General features: G+C 53.4%; 1 protein-coding gene across 8 annotated transcripts in view; it reads left to right on the top strand.

The window, feature by feature from the left end:
* Positions 1 to 19,747, top strand: part of ANKS1A (ankyrin repeat and sterile alpha motif domain containing 1A) — a 186,555-nt gene that overhangs the window by 147,715 nt on the left and 19,093 nt on the right. For 6 of the 8 annotated variants that reach the window (XM_033864391.2, XM_033864390.2, XM_033864389.2 and 3 more), the window contains 2 exons: positions 7,735 to 7,801; positions 13,024 to 13,130. In XM_033864391.2, coding sequence (XP_033720282.1) covers positions 7,735 to 7,801; positions 13,024 to 13,130 — 174 coding nt within the window. Of the gene's footprint in view, positions 1 to 7,734; positions 7,802 to 12,314; positions 12,473 to 13,023; positions 13,131 to 13,160; positions 18,573 to 19,747 lie in introns of those variants that run through there. The other 2 variants (XM_073810837.1, XM_073810838.1) reach the window with 2 other exon arrangements.

The following is a 19,747-nucleotide window of genomic DNA, read 5'->3' as shown; positions in this document are numbered from 1 at the left end:
ATATTCACTACCTAGAGCCTAGATTCTACATTTCGATTTTGCAGTACTTTATCTCATATCCGTCCATCCCATCAAAATATAAAATAAAATCCATTTTATATTTTGATGCATTTCAAAATAACTTGCAAACATCAGTACATTTCATCGCTAAACATTTTAACATGTATATCATTACTTAGAGTTTGGTATTTGTTTATAGTTTTGGGGGTGGGGATTTATACAAATAAAATGCATAAATCTTGAGTCTACCATTCCCTGAGTTTTGATAAGTGCATACGTTTGTGTGACCCAAATTCCTGTCAAGATACAGGAATATTACTATCACCACAGGAAGTTCCCTCGAGTCCCTTCCCAGTCAATCTTTACCCCTCCCCACCCCCCAGCAACTACTCTTCTGACATTTTCCCAATCCTGGATATTAGTTCTGCCTATTCTAGACCTTTATATAAACTAGAGCACATACTGGAATCAGTGCAGTATGTGCTCTTTTGTGTAAGGCTTATCTGAAAGATTTTAACTAGTGCTTTAAAATGAATTTGGGGGACTCTATCAACTTCATCTGTCCAACTTCTTCCTATTTCACAAGTTCAGAGATACTTAGGAGTGGCAGGCTGCAGGAAGTCTCTGCGCATCTGATGGTTACTGGTAGTGTATTTGTATCAAGCATATACAATTTTTTTTAACATCTTAAGTATATATAATTTGGTACTCAAAATTCTACATTTGTGTCCCCTGATATTACAAGGCAAGTGTTCCCCTGCAGAATCTGAGGAGCCAGTGGATATAGGACCCCTTTCTTTCTCTGGCCACACTGCTGAGGAAATCAATTCTGAGTGGATGCTTAGGGTGTTTTCTTTGGGCTCCTTTAATCCATAGCCGTACTAACAGTGCAGCACACTGTAGTGAAGTTCAGGCTGTGGAAGAACAGGACCAACAAGGGAAGGTTACTTGGAAATTGGTGGTGAAAGCAAAATTGAAGAAGGACCAAGAGGCAGGTTCCCCAGTGTTTGAGAGAACTGCAGCCTTTCTGAGTGGCTTCCTCCGCATTCCTACCCTCCTTACCCGAATAAGCCTGCTCCTGGACAGAAAGTAGATTGCGTAAATTGGACTGGAACCCAAATACATAATCCTCATTAATCTTTTAGAGTCTTGTCCCACATATTAAAGCCAGTACTTGGCGAATAACCTAGAGTTACGTGGCAGCAATAATAAGTTAATTGAAATCTAGGTCTCCCAACTATTTTTCTTCTTTCAGCAGTTTCTTGGGCTTTGAGTTAAAGAGTGCTTGTATAGAAGGCTGTTCTAGAATGAGAAGGTCACTTGGCAGGTCTCGTCTACTTTCTGCCAAGTGGCAGGTCTGGGGCACGAGCATCGGTTAAGGAAAGGGCCAGCAGGTAGTTGTGGGGTGTGCGATGCTTTGGGGAGCAAGGCCGGTATCAGCCACTCAAGAGGTATGGGAACGATAAAAATGAGGAGGGAGAAGGGGAGTTAGAGACTTAGACTGAGGTCACGGGCTTCCAATCTCGGCCAGCGTAGCCTGGGGCAGCACACCTCGGGCTTTCATTTGAGCCTGTGTCAGAGACAGAAGGACAGAGACTTTTGAAACAAAACAGCTCTGTGGCCTCCCAGTCTCTTAGGAAAAGGGGGATTGAGATGGAAGGTGGCAGCATAAAGGGGATTCAAATGGGGATACAACAATAAATATGGTAAAGATCCAAGGTCGCCCCCAACCCCATGAGACTGAGACTAACCTTGCTCTGTGGAAAAGAAGTGATTCATTGTTAGTGGAGCTGCCTCGGAAGGGACAGCCCTGAGCCCGCTGGCAGATCTGTATTCATCCCCTGCTGTCTTCTTCCATCCCCCCACCCCGTCCCTCTCCTATAAATGCAGTTGACAAGGTTAGAAAATCAGGACAAATAATTTACTTCAATCCATCTTTGTCTTTCCCCAGGCCTTGTGCAATTCAGTATGTGGGGAGAGGGAACAAATAACTCAGACCCTGGTCGGTGACCCTTTTTCAAATGTGGGGAATCAAAGCCCACTCTAGGCTGAGGAGTGCCTGTCGGCCGCTGAGCCGTAGAAGACAGAGATGGTGATGAATTCTTATGTGCTCGCTGGGCCTGGGAGGCAGCGTCAGCAGCGTCAGGGTGCCTTGCACAGCCAAGGGGCCACCTCCGGTGTCGTCGGTCACCTGAGGGCAGGGGCTCGGGGCCTCTGGGGAGGTCGAGGAGGCGAGGGCTTGACCTGTGCTCCTGGGAATGGGGGGCGCTGTCCAAGCCGGGCTGTCTGGCCCCGGCGGGGGGAGAGGGTCTGCCTCCCTGGTCCCCGCCAGAGGGCAGGCTCGGCGCCCCCACTGAGAGCAGTGCCATCAGCGGGCTGCTGGGCGTCTAGCTGTGGGGTAGTGCTTCAGCATCCTCACCTGAAAAATGGGATGACACGTTTTCTTGGCAGTGAGTCGAGGCTCTGAGGGACTGTTGAGAGAAAGGGCCAGCTGGTAGTCGTGGGGGGTGAGGTCACTGTGCCAGCAACCCAGGGAGGTTGGAAAAAGATAAAAATGAGGAGGGAAGGGGTGTTAGAGAATCCAGACTGGGGTTGAGAGTGTTGGCTACCTTTCCCCTCTTACTGTATCAGTGAGGTGACTAGCCTGGCCTGGGCATTTAACAAATGGTAACTTGTTTGTTACCCGGCCCCTCCACGTGCCAGCTCTGTGCAAGTCACCATGTGGCCTCTTAAAGAAACAGTATGAAACGGGGATCTTACCTTTATTGGTCCTATAGTGTCTCTGGGACACACCATAAAACAGCTAATTGGGAAGTTACAGTGCAAGCACAGTGTGTTTCTGGGCCAGTAAAGTATTAATTGTTGGGGGTAGAGAAGGAGAGATAGATGGTGTCTCCAGCCCTGGTGGTACAGGCCCAACGGGACTGGTGTGTTTTCCATCTGGTGGCAGGGTCCTCGGGGGCTGATAGCTCCGCAGGCGGCAAAAGGGGGTGGGGGAGAGTGTCTGACGTCAGGCACCAAATTCAGTTGCCAATCAATTCCAGAAACATCTCCCTTCAGGTTCCCATTTGCCGCAAAAGAAGGTTGGAGAAAGGCAATCTCTTTCCCTTTCTCCTCTCAGGCCTCAGCTTATGACCAGACTGATTCCTGTTCCCCTGATGTTTTTGCAGTGAGAGCCCCTGAAAATGCCCATTGCTTCTCACTCGTGCCACCTCCTAGGAGGGAGGCTCCCCACGGGCCTCAGAGCCATGTTGCACCGAGGCTGTGGTTCTCCTTGGACCGCCTTTATCCAGCACACTTCCTGGGGCACAGAAGACCCATCAGAACCTAGGGAGGTATTTCTCCACGCAGCAGCTGTCTTCTCCCCCCTGCCCCTGTGACTCCCAGTGTCCATGGAAAAGCCTAGTATGATCTGAGTTGCTCCTGGCAGCCAGGTTATGGTGACCGGAGTGGAGCCTCTCTGGATATAGAATGTCACTTCCCGTTGCCAGCCTGTGGGCATCCGGGATCCTGTGTTCCTAACAAGCAGATGGGAGAGGGCCTTAGTGGCAGGATTCCTAGTGTTTGGTTTTGGTTCTGTTTTTAGCCATACAGGGAACACATTTTATACAGCCCTGGTAGGGGGGAAAAAAAAGTCTGAATGGAATAATTCTGAATACTTGCTGAAAATGGAATATTTCCAAGCATTTTTTGAATAGATGAGTCCATTATGGTGATAACTTTCAGGATTTACTTTACTAAACACAAATGTGAGCTGAGCTCTCTATAGAGTTCATGTGAAGCACAGTATTTTTTTTTTAAAGATTTTTTGATGTGGACCATTTTTTAAAGTCTTTATTGAATTTGCCACAATACTGCTTCTGTTCTGTGGTTTTTTGGCCCCGAGGCATGCAGGACCCCAGCTCGCCTACCAGGATCCAGCCCACACCCCCTGCATTGGAAGGCAAAGTCTCAACCACTGGACCGTCAGGGAAGTCCTGAAGTGCAGTATCAAAGCATGGCCATTTCCCATCTCTCTCCAAAAATGTCATGGATCCCAAACAACAGAAGAAGAAGAGAATGTTGAACTGTTCCCTTCTGCTACATTCCACCTGCATCTTCCCCTGACATTCCCCTGAGATGCAGAATGTTTCTGGGAAAGCAGCCTAATCAAATTGTTTTTTAACTCAAGCCTAAATGGTTAAACTACACGAAGTGTGTAGATCAGAACGGTATCTGTCTCCTATGACCGCTCCTCTGTGTCTAGACTGAAATGACCATATTCCCCCTTCGCTGGTTCTGGGCCCCCGGGGTGTGGCAGGGGGAGGTGATGAGGTCCCACTCCTCCCTGTGTCCACGGACTGGCTGAGGGGCTGGGTGGGGACCTGCCAGTCTCTGCCCGCACAGGCCCGCTTCACCGCCACTTCCCTCCTAGCCCTGTGCTTCCACCAAGGCTGGAAGGAGTCCTGGGTTGCAAGCTGTTGGAGAGCTCTCAGTTCCTCTATAAACTAGAATCTTCTCAGCTGGACTTGGCTACTGCCGTTCACAGAAAACAAAACACACTTTCTAGTTTGGATGACATTGGTTCTGAGAGTTCCCCGGCTAGCAGTTCCCAGCTGGCCTGCAGGCTGAAGCACCCAGGGGGCTGTGGCAGCTGAGCTTTTCACCTGAGGGTGACCCCTGGGGCAAGCAGGAGGGAACGGAGCAGAGAAGCAGCAGCAGCAGAGGAGCAGCAGCGTGTCCAACCCTGCTCACTCTGACTTCCAAAGGTCCTTTGGCAAAATGTCATGGGTTGAGCAGCCAGGAGATCCTGATTGGACAGGCCAGCCAGGGCTTTGGGTGTTAGGTGATTATGATGATAATGAAATATATAATGTAGGGCTTGACTTTATTTCAAAAGACACCTTGGAGTCACCTTCCATTTCAGTTTTTCCCACCCTGACACTCTGTGTGGCCTTGGGAAAACAGCTTTTCATTGTTGGCTCTAAGTAAATGTAAACTGCTCTTTGTCTGTCTGTCTGTCAGTTGCCTCTTTTACCATGAGCCAGGCCCAGGGGGAAGAATGGCAGATAAAACATGCTTGATTCCATCTGTCCTGGTGCTTGCAGTGGTGATTCTCCCACATTTACCCACTTTGGCCTGGAGGAGGCATCCAAAGGCTGGTAGAGCCATTCCAGGGATAAGGACCCAACCCCCCATGTAAGAAAACGTTTCCTCACCTTAAGCACCCTACTTTTCTCCTGTAAATGCAGAAAAGAAAAAGAAGGCACACCAACGGATACCTGTGGAGTGCCTGCTCGTTGCCCAGCTTTGAGGCTTCTGAAATCTGAATGTAATGACTGATGTGTCATTTAATGCCAGGTTGGGCCTTGCAGCCTGGTGGTGGGGGAGAGTTTAAAGAGCTGTCTTCATATATCCCTAAGCCTTTCCTGTGGAAGAGGAGATGAAGTTAGAAAAAATGTTTAAATCTGTAGAAAGACAAACGTTATAACTTGGCGCTTTATGCAAATAGGATGAACTGACTGGGAGAGTTAGCAAGTGCCCCATCTCTGGAAGGTCTTTAGCAGAATTGGACATGGCATGGGAGTTGGGATTATATGACCTGTGAGGTCCCTGCTGCTAACTCAAGATTCTGTGCCTGGAAGGACTCCAAGAGATCACTAGGATATCTTAGAGATATCCTTGCACCTGGGTTCAAAGATGTATGTGAAACAGTATTCATTGTAGCACTGTTTAGAATGAGAAAAGATTGGAAACTCCACACGTGCCTGTCCGAAGACTGGTTCAATAAATTATCATATAGCCTTACACGGGATGACTATACCTCATCCATTAAAAAAAAAAAAAGATGTTCTTTATGAACTGTGGCAAGAACGCCAAGATGCATTATTAAGTGGAAAAACCAAGATGCAGAACAGCATATCAGTATGCGGGGTGGTGGAATACATTCATATATTTGCTTAATTGCAAATAGATCTGAGGGATACTTGAGAAACTGGTTATACTGGTTGCCTCCAGAGAGAAGAACTATAGGCAGCTGGGAGACGGGAGTAGGAAGGAGACTTTTCTCTGAATAACCTTTTGCCTGTTTTGAGTTTTGAATCGTGTGGATGTATTGTCAAAAAATAAATATAAGTAAAAATATGTTTTAAAACTTTAAAAATAAGTTTTACTAGGTCGGAGCACTGTGGACAACAGAGGGGAAGTGGGAAACAAGCTAACCTTTTATTGAGCATCTACTATGAGCCAGGTCTTTGGCCAGATGCCTATGTACATGATACTTTTAATCCACACAGTCCTTTATGGGAGGCAGTATCCACCCCCAATTTTATGGATGCAGCACTGCGGCGTTGCGGGGGTGGGGGAGAAGTACCCTCCTGGCTGGCTGGGTCGTTGCCATGTTGCACCTGAAATGGGCAGGGCCAGAGAAAGGGATGCTCTGGAGAGGGCTGGAGGGAGGGGGGCCTTTTCTTTAAGGGACACTGCAGACCTGCCGAGGCACTGCCTGCTTCTGATGCCGGCCTCTGGGCTGCCGGCCGATAAGTCGAGGCACACCCTCCGTTTGCTGCACGGGTCAGATGTGTTGTTTCCTTTGCTTTTGCTGAGCTCAGGGATGGAGTTCGCAGTGTGCATTAACAAGCAGTTAGGTGACTGCTAGAGGAAAAGACCTTCCTGTGCTCCCGGCTGCCAGGGGAGAGGTGGTGCTTACCCTGTGTTGTTCTGCCGGGTGTCAAAAGTGCTGCCTTTGCCTGCCAGCTGGAGGCTGGCTGGAGAGCTGTTATTTTTCTGACTGTCAGACCTGAGGCTCCTTACTTTCACTTAGAGGAAGAAACATCCAAGCCCTGGTACAAAAGGTCCTCTTTTCCTTTCTTTGGAAAAAGAGCAGTGAATGAGCTCATTACCACTGCAACCCAATTGGGGTTGGGGGGGGCTCCTCCTCGCTGTCTGGGCCTGCCCCTAGCCAGGTTTCCGGGAGCAGGGGGCTTAGATCTGGCCCAGGGTGACCAAAGCCAGATGGCTGGGACAGGTGGTCCATACAGGGGGCAATGCTGGAGACATTTGGATGCTTTGAGACCAGCTCTCTCTGCTGTGGTCTAGAGGAAGGACAAGTATCTGCACCTCTTCTCCCCTGAATGCAGAGCTGCATCCAGGACTGACGGCCTCCAGGGATCAAATGATCCTCCATTCAGCGTTATGTGCCCATTCAGGTGCTCTAGAAAATGTCTCCACCCCTCAGAGCTGGCAGTCATGCAATAGCAATTATCTGTTGAATGCTTACGAATTGCCAGGCACTGCTCTAGGCGCTGGGGGTATAGCATGGAACAAAGCTGGCAAAGCCTCTGCCCTCATGGAATTTAGATTCTGGCATGAGCAGTGAAGGGTGCCAGCACTGGCCTGCTCTTGCACCCTCTGCCCAGTTTCCGCTGGGTCTGAAAGAGCTGGAGGGTGGGGGGACTGACATATAAATTGCCTTGGAAGGGAGGCTCTTGGGCGTTTCTAGCAGCTGAGCTCCGATTGTTACCCGCTCACTCCCTTCAGAGCTCGTCTTTAGACCCTACAGGGCTGTGGCCAGAGAAGAGCCTTTCTTGATCGGAGCACCGTGAGCTCTGAAACCTTGCAGGTTGGTGCTGGACCTTGGAATCGTCTGGAAGAGACCCGGAGGCCTACCCTGGTGTGCGCGCTGACGGTGAGCCGGCGATGTTTGACTCGAGCCTGACAGCCTTTCCTTTTTGTTCCTCTTTTCTTCCATCTCAGATTGAGAAGATCATGAGCTCTATTGGAGAAGGGATCGACTTTTCTCAGGAACAGCAGAAGATCTCAGGTATGGTACCAAGCAGCCGTTTTCCCCATGGAGCACCACCCTCTGGGTCCCTTCTAGCTCAGGTTTTTCTCTGACGCAGAAGACAGACATTTGGGGGGTGAGAGAAGTCAGCCTCAGACCACGTCACTCTCTTACAATTTGGAATCTCATGTGTCCACACAGCCCATCTAGCTCTTACTTTAGGAGCCATGACTCCTTTTACATAGTGGAGGGGAAAATATACAAATTGAATTTTAGGCTGTCTATTAGGAAGCCCTTTTATAAAAAGTGAACGATTGTCACTTATTCATCGTTGTTTTCATAAATGTAGGCTTTCTCTGATTGGCTTAATGTGGAGTGCTCCTCGTGTTGGTCTCCCAGCTTCCCAGGCGGCTCTGGCACTACCTCTTCATGGGCACGTGGCTTTCGTTCACCTGATCCATGGCAGCGGCAGAGCGCTGGGGTGGACTGTTCAGCCTGCATCGCCTGGAAGGGTTGGCTCTGCTGTTTCCTCCTTGTGTCTGTTTCTCCACTTTTCCATTTACTTAGACACTCATCATTTTTACTTCAGATCACTGTTACTTGGGGTATTCTTTTCATCTCAAAGCCCTACAGGTGAGGCCTGCCTCCATTTCCTTTGTTTGAAACAAAGGAACTAGGGAGGCCATACCTGAGCCGTTTTTCTTGGTAATAGAATTATGGTTGTGTTACTTGCTCAGGTGAGGTGACATCTTAAAGGTGCATCCCAGAGCACCTGTTGCACCCCCTCCCCCAAGCATCTGAAGACGGAACTGCCACCAGTGCATCTGGGCTGAAAGCAGCTTGGGACCCTGGCCTCTTCCCCTTATTGGGGAAGTGCCTCTCTGCCCTGAAGGGGTGGCTTCCTTGTTCACTTAGGAGGCTCCATCCAGGATTGACCTGTAAGCCCTGAGTGACACCTCTAGTTCCTCCATGGGCCTCTGGCCCTGGCAGGAAGTCTGAGGGATGGGGGCAAGTATGCACGTCAGGGATAAAGTTGCTGCTGAGGCCATGGGGCTTGTGGAGAGAGCATGGGCTCTGGAGCCGCAGCCCTGGTTCACATCCTGATTCTAGATACCTGTGTGTCCAGGGCGAGTCGCTTACTCCCTCCGAGCCCGCAGTTTCCCATCTGCAACATTTGGATATAGTACTTCTCTCTTATGTTTGTTAAGAGTGAGTAATATATACAAACACTTGAGCTAAAGAGGTACTCAGTAAATAGTAGTTATGCTCATTTTTCTCCAGGAAGTGATTACTTTCTCATATCGACAAACCTGGAGAGGAGGGGCGTCTGCCCCCCTACCTTGTCTCCCTCCACGCTTTTTCCCACTGTGTTCCTGGAGACACCCCCCTTCAGCCCTGTTTCCCTGGGCTCTAGCAGAGAGGGTCCGCTTGGGTTGGGCTCATCTTTGCCAGTCTTGGATCATGCTGAGGGTCTGCACAAGTGGCTCTTCTGGCTAAGAGTTTGTGGCTCTCTTTCCAGGCACTTGCCTACACGCAGTCCGGGGAGCTTTCCTTCTGTTGTGGTTTGCAGGCTTTTACCAAGAGCGTGTGTTTGTTGGGAATAGATGTTCAGGACTGAGACGAACACTGTTGCCATGTGCTTTAGGGGCAGCAGGTATGGGTCTGATGCAGTCAGCTTTTGTGAGGCTGCTCTCTGCTTCCCTGTACCCCTCTGCATCTGAGGAGCCTACATCAGTTGCATGTGCTTGAGAGATTGGGGCAGAATCAGGCCATTACCTCCTGGCTTTGATAAAGCAGGAGATGTGGCAGCCCTTCTGGAAAACACTCTTCTGGAAGAGCCCTTCTTCTTGGAGCTGGTGACACTGAGCCCTTTCCTTGCCCTGTGGGCCCCACTTTCCAATTCTCGCCCCCCATAAACTCATGTGAATGGCAGGAGTTGGTCCAGCTACCCCCCTAGGTTTCTGGATCCCAACACACAGTTTTAGCAGCATTGAGTTGAGCCATCCTCCATACCCCAGCTTAGGAAAGTCGAGGGCGGGCACAGGAAGGTGGCTATGAGCAGAGGGTGTGTCCACCCGTGCTGCAGAGTCCCAGCTCGCAGTATCCGCATGGCGGCCAGGCTGTGAAGGATGGAGAGCGTGGGCTCAGGCCTGCCTGTGACCTCTGTCTTCTGTCTGATGGGTCAGGAGGGGGCTCTCCCCAGGACCTCGGGGAACACCAGCCGTCCGCTCAGACCAGAGCAGATTTCTTGTTTATTCTGAATGATCATTGTCAGAGTTCATGTTGTCCTTGGGCTTCTGGATCTAGGAGAAGAGGCCTGGGCTGTGGGGTTGCCATCCTGGGAGGAGGAGCAGGCGTGCCAGCCAGCAGCCCTTAACTAAGCCCTTAACTAAGCTTAATGGGATTGCCTGGTGTGACTGGTTTTGCAGAGGGTTGTGTCCTGAAGTGCCCCAGTATGGCACTTGAATCTCACTCCTCTTTTGGGCTGTGGGCCTCCTAGTGGCCAGCTCTGGAGCTGGTTACCCGTATCCTCAACAAGCATGTTTTACAACTCATCCCACTGTCTGGAGTCCAGGGAGGGCGAGCCTTCCCCCTGGCCTGGGCCACTCTGGCTGCTGTCATCAAAGACCTGTTCTTTCTAGCCAGCAGAAGAGAACGCTTGATTGTCTCTTGCTGAAGCCAGCCGTTTAGCTGTTGAGTAGCTGTTAAATGCAGGCTCCTCTAGGGGCCTGATCTCCCAGCACACAGAGCCCCTTCTTCACCAGGGCCACCAACAGCCTGTTGGGCTGCAGGTGCCTCCCAGCACGTTTACAGGGTGACACGTGGTCCCTGGGTTTGTGTCTCTGTACATGTTACCGTTTTTGTCTCCTCAGCTGTACTGGGGGTTTGGTCCTGGTTTCCCCTTGTCCTTGGTACCTCTCCTCCCATGTCTTCCTCCGCCAGAGAGTGAATGGCCTGCCCTGGGCCTGGCACTTCTCTGCTGGGCTCTGACGGCCTGGAGAGAAGTCTCTTCCCAAGTTGTTTGGGGTGCTCACCTGAGGACTATTAGTTGTAATGTCCTTATTTTGTCATCTGTTTTTGTGATACTGCGCCGCTTATCTGCCTGGCAGAGGCACAATCATTCCTGAAGTGGGGGCGGGGGTCACTTAACCCGTGGGCTGTGCCCTCAGGACAGTGTCCCTCCTCTGTCCCCTCTCTGGCTGTCCTAGAAACTATCGGCCAAAACTACAGAACTGTTCCTTCTCTATTCTCTCTGATAAGCTGTTTCCAGCCCCTGGAGCTGGAGGTAAAGTTTGGCCATCTCTGCCTTTTGTACGCGTGTGTATTAGGCAACAGCAGATATTGGAAAATCTGTCCTTTTGCTCCGATGCTGGTGCTGCTGTCTCCTTCTCCCTCGGTGGCAGAAGCAGCAGCTTCTGCTGCGATGTCCGATCCCTGATGTATTTTCCTGAGTGTGGAAGGGAGGAGGGTGGGCAGGGGAGGAGGGGGGGAGGGCCAGACGTTATGAGAGCGAGCAAGAACTGTGGAGCCGGCAGCAGGCAGCGTGAGAGCCCAGGAGCCTTTAGACAAAGCATTCTGCTGCGGTTCTGGACACGCACACATCCACCAGCAGCAGGCCGGACCACGGCTGCCCAGCCGGGGGATTACGAGCAGGAATGAATCAGCAGCCGGGGGACACTTGACATCAAGGGCATACAAGAGCCCACCACTTAGGTTCCTGGAGCAGACGGCCCCACTCCAGGGCAGGGGAGCTCAAGCAGCCCCCAGACTCGGCATCTCGCAGTGCTGCTGCAGTGTGCATTGGGACCCTGACCACCATCTGTTCAGCAGAGGACAGAGGAGAGGGGGAACCTGGGACAGTGGGTCACCAGGGTCTCCTAGACAACCAAGCCACTTGGCCTTGGCCTGCCTCAAGGGGCAGAAAGTGCCGGGAACAGCATAATGACTTTCACCGTGTCAGGAGTTCTCCGGAGGTGATGTTTTTATAGTTGGTTCTTCTTTTTCCTTCCTTGCACCTCTTCTCCCCTTTTTCCTTTTTTCTTCTTTTATCTGTTCTTGCCCACGAGAACTGGAGAAGTAGGTGGGGTTAAGGCTCAGAACATCCAAGGTCTGCCCGGAAGGGCTGAACTTTTTTCCTCCCTGCACCAGCATGCTCCCCTGTCCTACCTGAGGAGGGAAGCAAATGCATCTCCTCCCCTCCCTGCTCATCCTCAGAGGAGGACAGCAAGCTCCGGAGACCCTGGGAAGACAGTTGCTGTCTTTATCACTCAGCCAAAGAGAGAGCAGCGCAGAATGGGAATAGACTTGAGCCACCACAGCTCAGCTGACGGAGGACCGCTTCCTTTCTCTCTCCTTTATTGGGCTGGGCTTTGTCTTCTTTAGCCAAGAACTGGATCTGCCCGCCTGCTTTCCAGCCGAGCAGGCAGGCCAGTCACGGGAGCAGCCAGCCACCGTCGGAAGAGGAAGATGAACGCCCAGCCCCCGCCACACAGCCCCGCCCGGGAAGGCGGCCCCGTGGACAGCGGCCTGGCCGGGGAGACGCCCCGCTCGCCGGCAGTCGGAGTCTAGCTGGGGACCCGGCTCCCGGCCGGAGCTCCGGCCCATGCGCGCGCGCGCGCCCTCCCGCACGCACCGCGCCGGCTTGAGCCTCTGAGCACGAAGTGCCGGTGGCCATGGTTTGCTTGTTCCGGGACTGCTGGGGAAAGACAAGTAAAAGTCTCCTTTCTCCCCGTGCCGGGTTCCTGCTGCTTGTGTTGCATGCGCTGGCTCCCCGTGACCGTGAACGGAGTCCTCGCTGTGGTCGCTGTGCCTGTGTCCCTCCACTGCATGAAGAGGCGCGCTCGCACCTGACCGGCCTGTGCTGCAAGGTCGCGGGACTTGTCCCTCGTCCCTGGCCCCTTCTGGTGCCCGTGGGGACAGACTTTCTGAAATACCTCCGAGGAGGCGGACGAGCGCCGACCCCGGAGAGCGTTGGGGCTTGGCTCCCCTGATCCCTGGGCAGCGGCCGTGCAGGTGCTGCAAGGCCCCGGAGCAGCAGGACCCAGGGGGGTGCGTGAGTGGGCCGTGGCCGCCCGGTGCCCTTGGTGCACCCACTGAGGAGGGGCCGCGGGGCCACCGCTCTCCCTCCTCTAGTACGGAGTGTGGCTGCTTTATGGTAATGACTATGATGTGGCAGTGCCATCTGTCTTCCTCTGAGTGCCGCTGCTACCGCCTCAATGGTTTTTCCCTTTTCAAGCGTCTGCCGATTCCTCTCTCGTCAGGTTCGCGGCCGCCGGAGCAGAGCGTCGGGGAGTGGCTGGAGGCCGTGGGGCTGCAGCAGTATGAGAGCAGGCTGCTTCTCAATGGCTTTGACGATGTCCGCTTCCTGGTGAGTGTCCAGGCCCCGGGGGAGACGCTCCCTGCTGCCCAGGCCGTGCTAGAGTTGGAAACTGTACGTAGATCTTTGTCTCGGGGAAGAGGGCGCTGCATGGCTTAAACCCGGGGCGCTCAGCTGAGTGTCGCCTGCTTCCTCAGCTCCGCTCCGGACACGGCCCTGTGGGGAGAGCTCTGCAAGTTTGCGTCCAAGAAGGCGTGTCTCTGATGCACCCATTGGCCCCATCCCGGCTCTCTTTCAGACACCAGGCAGTGGGTGGCTCCGAGAATTGAGGTGCACGGGACAGCCGGGTCCCCCTGGCAGCTCCCCTTCCTATCTCAGCCGGACACCAGAAGTTCCCTTTGTTCCCCGAAACTATGCCATGGAGCCCAGAGTCACTGAAGCCGGGAGCCTGGTCTCCCTCAGGAAGGCTGAGTGTCTGGCGGGGCCATGGCCTCAGAGGTGGCCCAGACGAGAGGCTGAGCTGGGGGTGGGAGGGATTGCTTCCTTTTCTGAGCTATAACTTTGCGCGCTCTTCTTGCAGAGCACAACGGCTTAGAGAAAGAAAAAAACCCAATGTCTTTTCTCAGGCTCCCTGTGGAGTAGGGGCCTGGCTGGGACCCTGGGCTCTGGATCCAGTGCCCCCTGTGTCAGTCCAGCAAGCAGCTCAGGGTGGGCTGCCCGTGACCATCCCTCTCCTGGAAGCCCTCCCGAGATGTCCTCATGGGTTGGGTCCGGGCTTTGGCTCCGGCTCCCAGGCAGCCCCGGCTGCCCCAGGGCAGGTGTTGAGTGCAGTGGTGACGACAGAGCTGACACGTCTTGTTAGTGCTCTGTGTGCGGGCAGTTGTGGGACAGTGGTTTGCATGTATCCACTCATTGACTCTCCCAGTAGCCCTGAGATGCAGGGCTCACACCCACAGCTCTGGGAATTGGTGGGGTAGAAACGTGCGCCTGGCACCTGGGTCCGGGGGTCCTGCTCTAACCACCGTTCTGCACGGCCACTTTCTTACTCGAGGATGAGGGGAGTGGGAATGGAACCATTCATATGCTTTAAGTCGCCCTGTTGCACGTGTTATGTCAGGAGCTGGTTTGAGGCTCCTCCTTGATTCCTGGCGGGCCTATCCCCCACTCTGACAATTCCCGGAACACAGTCCCGAGTGGATGCTGAGTTGCCTTCAATCCCTGAAGCAGACCTCTGACCCCCCAGCTCCCTCGCTGCCATGGTTGAGGGGCGGTGGTCGGTCAGCCCAGAGCTCCCCCGCCCTCTCCTGTCCAGAGTGGGTCTCTGTGGGCTTCTCACCAACAAGGTGGCATTGGGTGCCTCCTGAGTAGAGGGCCACCCAGGGAGCTGGCCTGGGGATCCCAGGGGGACCCTGACTGGGACCGCTCACTTCACCTGGGCCGTCTCCATCCTCAGGGCAGACAGCGAAGGCTGCTGCAAACCACCTTTCCAGAACCAGCTTCGGGCCAGTTATTTTTCAGCTTTTAAAAATCTTAGGTTTTAAAATAACAATTTTTTCTAAGTTGAACTGAGTATATTTATAGTTGTTATAAACTAATCCCTGGCTCACCATGTTCTATGGGGAAGGCTGACAAACCCAAGGTGGAGGTGGGGGTTCAGCCAGTGAGTGAGGACACTTGGCCCTTGGTGCTGGGTGTTGAGGGGCCTTCCCTCTCCTAGCGCTGGCCGTCAGATGGGCAAGGGAGGGTGGCTGTGGATGTCACAGAGTGTCCCCTCCCTATGCTTAGGAATCGTAGGGGCTGAGCTCTTGACTTCTCACCCCTCCTTCTGCTAGTTTGGAAAGGCTAAGGTTCCTAAGCCTTGAATATCAAGACTCCTTTAAAAGTGCTTCCCTGTCACCCCTGTGCTCAGATCGGAAAGTAGCTGGGCGGGCCCTGGGCCAAACATCCATGCAAGATGCAGGGCCTCTGTTAGAACGCGTCTGTTTCTATTTGGGAAGGGCACTCATTGAGGGAGGCCAGCAGCTCAGTTCTTCCAGGGCCTTCCAGGCCTCTCCTGCTGCTCTGGGTGCGAGCTGTTCCTCTCTCTCCTCTCGGTTCTGGAGGGGCAGCTGGCAGGTGGAGTCCGTGCAGGAAGGAATGCTGATTACACCGCAGCCTAGCCTGTCTGTTCTCAGACCTCGAGTGGCCTGAGTAGCCATGCAAAGTATCCTGGGTAATTGCATGTAAGTTGCCAGATGGACTGCAAGGCTAATTAAGTTTTAGCAACCAGAAAAAAGAGGAAGAAAACACACAAGAAGGGAGCATTTTTGTTTAGAAACATTCCCTCCTTGCATATGGTATAACTTACATCATGTTAGCTGTGGTATTATCCCCGTGTGGTTTGGTTTCCAATAGGCTGTAAATGTTTCCCTTAGTTTTGAAATACGCTGGAGACTCTTCTACAAGATGCACAAGTGGCTCCCAGGAAGCCATCCAGACTCTAGATGTAGTAGGAACATCTGGAAACTGATGGCTGCTATGGAATCTCCCTGTGGCGGGCTCCTCCGAGCTGTTGTGGGAGGAGTATAGGGCATTTGAGGGGGGTCGCGCAGCTCCCTCTCAACGTGGAAGGGACTTTAACATCGTGTGGTCTCATCATCCCCTCTGTGCCCGAATCCCCTCCAGATGAGCTCTGCCGTGATGTTTTCCCAGTAACAGGCTTCTCCACCTTACAAAGGCATAGCCCATTCACTCTCTGCATTGCTTGGGCTGGTTTAGAGCATTCTTTATATTGAGCCAAAATCTGTTTCCTTGTGGCTTCTGTCCATTGAACCAGGTTTACCTTTTGGGGCCACACAGAACACACTTAAGCCCATTAGAAAATTGAAGACCTCTATCACGGCCTCCTGGGTCCTATCTTGTCTAAGCTTAACACCCTCTTTCTCTTGGCTCTTCCTCCTGTGATGTGATGACTGAGCTGGACCAGCAAGGATTGCACCTTGAACTTTATTCACACCCTCTTGTCTGCAGGCAGAAAGGGCCTCTGATTTGCACAGGGCAGGGGCAGGGCAGCGTGGTCTGCCAGGTGCTCACTCCCAAGGCTGATGGGACTGACCCCAGACCCTGGGAGAAGGGACGGGGAATCAGGCTCACACATCTGCCGGCCAGCTCACCACACTGGCTCGTGCATCAGAGCCAGTTCCATTTTTTTCACCACAAATCTTGTCCACAGGAAATGGGCTTTCTCTGGAAAAGGGAGGAAATGCAGTTAATCAGCGCGGAAGGAAGGTGATTTGTGGTTGGCAGGTTTTCAGCTCACGCGTGCTGGTGCAGGTCTCTGTATCTGGGACTCGGCCTGCCCTCCCTTTACGGAAGTGTTCATTGAGTAAATGGCGGTGCTTCTCACGCTGGGGTATGATGTGGACATTTAAAAAGGTTTTTAAGACTGTCTGATGTGGAGAAACATTCACCTTGGAGTGTTGAGTGAAGAAATTGAGACACAAAAATCCATGTGCAACATGACCTTAATTTTCAAAAAAAGAAAACATCTAGAGGTGCAGGGAGTGAGCCAAAATGTTTTCCACAGTCAGTTATCTCGGGGATTATGGGTGGCTTCATTTTCTTTTTTTTGGAGTGAAATAGATTTTCTGCTGTTTTCTGCTAAAATCATTAAGAAATGATTTCCATTCATTTCTTACAATGAATGGATCTGAAATCAGAAAAGCAGATAATGTAGGAGCCTTAAGGAACTTGACAGATGAGCTGGGAGAAGGTAGCACACAGCGCGATAGTAACAACAGAGCGGCCGAGTGTTAAGTGCTGCCGCAGGGAGGAGGCCCTGCGCTTACCCAGGGTTCACCGCCTGCCGGGCACTGAGCTGGCGTCCAGCCCTGGGGCAGTTGTCCATCAAGTCGCAGACAGGGCCGCTGGGGCCCAGAGGGTGGAGGCACTGCCAGGAAGTGGCAGAGCTGGGACGCTAGCCCAGATCTGTCCAACTTTGAACCCCTGGGTTCTGCTTGCTGTCCTGAGGGTTTTGTAGAGGCCTGCAGGACTTGGAAAGACTCCAGGGAGAGGCCCACACTGTCTGTGGTGAGGGGAATCTGGCTCGAGGTGCAGAGAAGGGCAGGGCCCTGACTGGGCAGCAGAGGTGGGCTGGGCCCGACTGCGAGGAGCCTCGAAAGCATGCTCTGGGGGAGCCCCGAGGTCTCTGAGCCCTGGGCCTGGGAGGCGGGGTCCTGTGGCTGTGCCCTCCCCAGGCAGAGCTTCCCGGGAGTCATGGTGCCGCTTGACAGCAGGGTGGAGTGGAGAGCAGGCACGTGGGAGGTGGTCGAGGCTGGGTGTTGGACAAATTGAAAGCGGAAATGAGTCTGGCAGCGGGTTCGGGATGGGCTGGAAACAGAGACTGAGCCGGCAAGCCCGCTGCCTCTTAGGGGCAGCGTCGGGGAGGCCTCGTGCTCCTCCCATCCATTTATTTCTTCACAGGCTTCTGCCACATGCAGGCAGCCTCCTCCTGTTTTCCTGTCTGTTTCTGAGACTGTGCCAGCTGGTCCCACGAGTGGGAGAGAGATGGCAGGTGAAAAGGACCGAGCCCTGCAAGAGCTAAAGGCATAAGCTTGGCAAGGAGGTCCTTCTTTATTGGCTTCCCTGAAGCTTTCCAGCCAGGTCCCCAGACCCCCGAGCTTCCCTTCCTGCTCCTGTTCCCCAGATTAGCCGCACTTTTCAGCCCCGGAAGCCGGCTTCATGTGTGCAGCCGGCTGTGCCCTTGGGTTCCCGCCCTGGCTCCCCACGCCCCCTCCTCACCGCAACCCTCCGATGTCCCTCCCTTTGTCTTCTTTCCTCCCCGTCTTCAAGGGGCCGCTGCGGGCACTGCTGTCAGGTTGCCTCCCCGCCTCGACTTCTCTGCACCAGCTTTGGCCCATCTCTGCAGAGCACTCTGGGAGCTGACTGCTCAGTGGGGTGTGGGTGTGGTAGGGGTTCCTGGGCCCCAGCGTGTAGCAGGGCCTGAGAGGGAGAGCTCCCTCAGCCGGGTCATTGGAGGGGCGGTGGAGCTAAGGCTTTGAGAGGAATGTTCTTAGACAAGTGTGGATCCTGCCTCCCGGACTAAATTCTGTGGTCACTTAAGAACTTACCTCCGCAGTGTCCCAGGAGTTGAGGTGGTTCCTCGTCTCTGCTGGGCCGTTGAACCTTGAGACGAGAGCCAGGCTCCCTTTGGACCCCTTTCCGGGCGCGTGTGCTCTCTTGCTCTCCCTGGAGTTATTCAGAGTGACAGCGGCTGGAATTATTCAGCATCCAGCTCTACGTGCCCCCGGTGCTGCTCTGGCCTTCTCCAGTCCCCTTCACAGTGGAAGGGAGTTTGAGAACTATTTGCATGTCTGTCGATTTAACTAACTGCACCTTAGGATGGAACTGGACTGGTGAACACATCCTGTTGATGTAGCTTCCAGTTGCTGATATCCCAGCGTGAGCAGCAGCAGGGGGTCCCGTGCTGGCATCTCAGCTCGTCCGTTGTGTTTGGTTAGTACACGCCCCCCCCCCCACCAGTGTACAGGTGCAGCGGTGCAGGGGGCAGAGCAGTGGGGCCCGTGTGTCTCTGTCAAATGTCAGTTATAACTCAGGTGTCCCCGGGCATCCTTGAAGCCCATCTGTGGACTCCTGGGGTCCATGGACAGCACTTTCAGGACTCTGGGATTAAGTCATTGGCTCCAGGCTGCTCCTCAAGCAGACAGCTGAGCTGTGGCTGGAAGCTGGGTCTCCTGGGCCCAGAGCAGTGCCTTCGCCTCCCACTCTGGTCCCCATGCCCCCCTTTCACCGGAAGATGCTGAGACTGGGCCACAGGCTCAGCACATCCTTCAAAGTCAGAGCCAGTGGGCTAGGCCAGCGCATCACTCGAGGTGCCCGTCGGGTCAGGCAGACCATTCCATCCGCCCACTCTGTGTTGAGGGCTGTTCTGCAAAAGGCTGGCAAAGGAGCTGGTGGGGCCCAGACCGCAGTAAGCTCTTGGCACTGGCTTGGAGCTATCGGAGCCCTCTGGACCTGCAGCTGCCGCCACCACCACAGGCCAGCAGCAGGCGTTCTTGCCCTCCACCCTCAGGGAAGGGCCAGGCCCGCGGGCAGCTGGCTGAAGCCACAGTTAAGGAAACTGGATGGGGCAAACCTTAGGAAAAAACACGGGGTTCTAACTACTCGCACTGAGAACCAGCTGAGAGTCGGGAGACCTGGGCTTCCTCCAGGCGCCCCTGTATGATTTGGGGCAAGTTGCTCTGCTCCCTCCCCGTCTGTCCCTGTCCCATGGAATCTCATTTGACTGCTTCCTTCTGCACATAAGCTCTGAAGGGGGCACAGTGTTAGCTGTGGTGACACACAGCAACGATCGAGACTGACTGTGGCCTTGGCCGTGTGTGGGAACGTAAGGTGGTGATTTCTCTGCAGCGGAAGCAGAAATCAGCTTTGTCCTCAGATCCATGAGGTTAAAGCCTGCTTTGGGTGGTCTCGGATCCAGGCCCTTTGACTCTGGCTGACCTGGGCTTGGCTAGTCTGCACTGGTGATTTGGGGGTGAATATGGCATCTTGACCTCAGATGAGGCCTCAGAAAGGCAGGTGTTTGGGGGTGACGAGCAGCAGATGGATGGAAGGATGCTGCTCCTGGTACAAAGAGAAGGGGGACACTGGGGACCTGCCTGGGAGAACAA

The sequence above is a fragment of the Tursiops truncatus genome, chromosome 10 (genome assembly GCF_011762595.2).
Source record: "Tursiops truncatus isolate mTurTru1 chromosome 10, mTurTru1.mat.Y, whole genome shotgun sequence".
NCBI classification, from domain to species: Eukaryota; Metazoa; Chordata; class Mammalia; order Artiodactyla; family Delphinidae; genus Tursiops; species Tursiops truncatus.
Note: the sequence above shows the minus strand (reverse complement) of the source record. Positions and strands in the feature narration are given on the sequence as shown.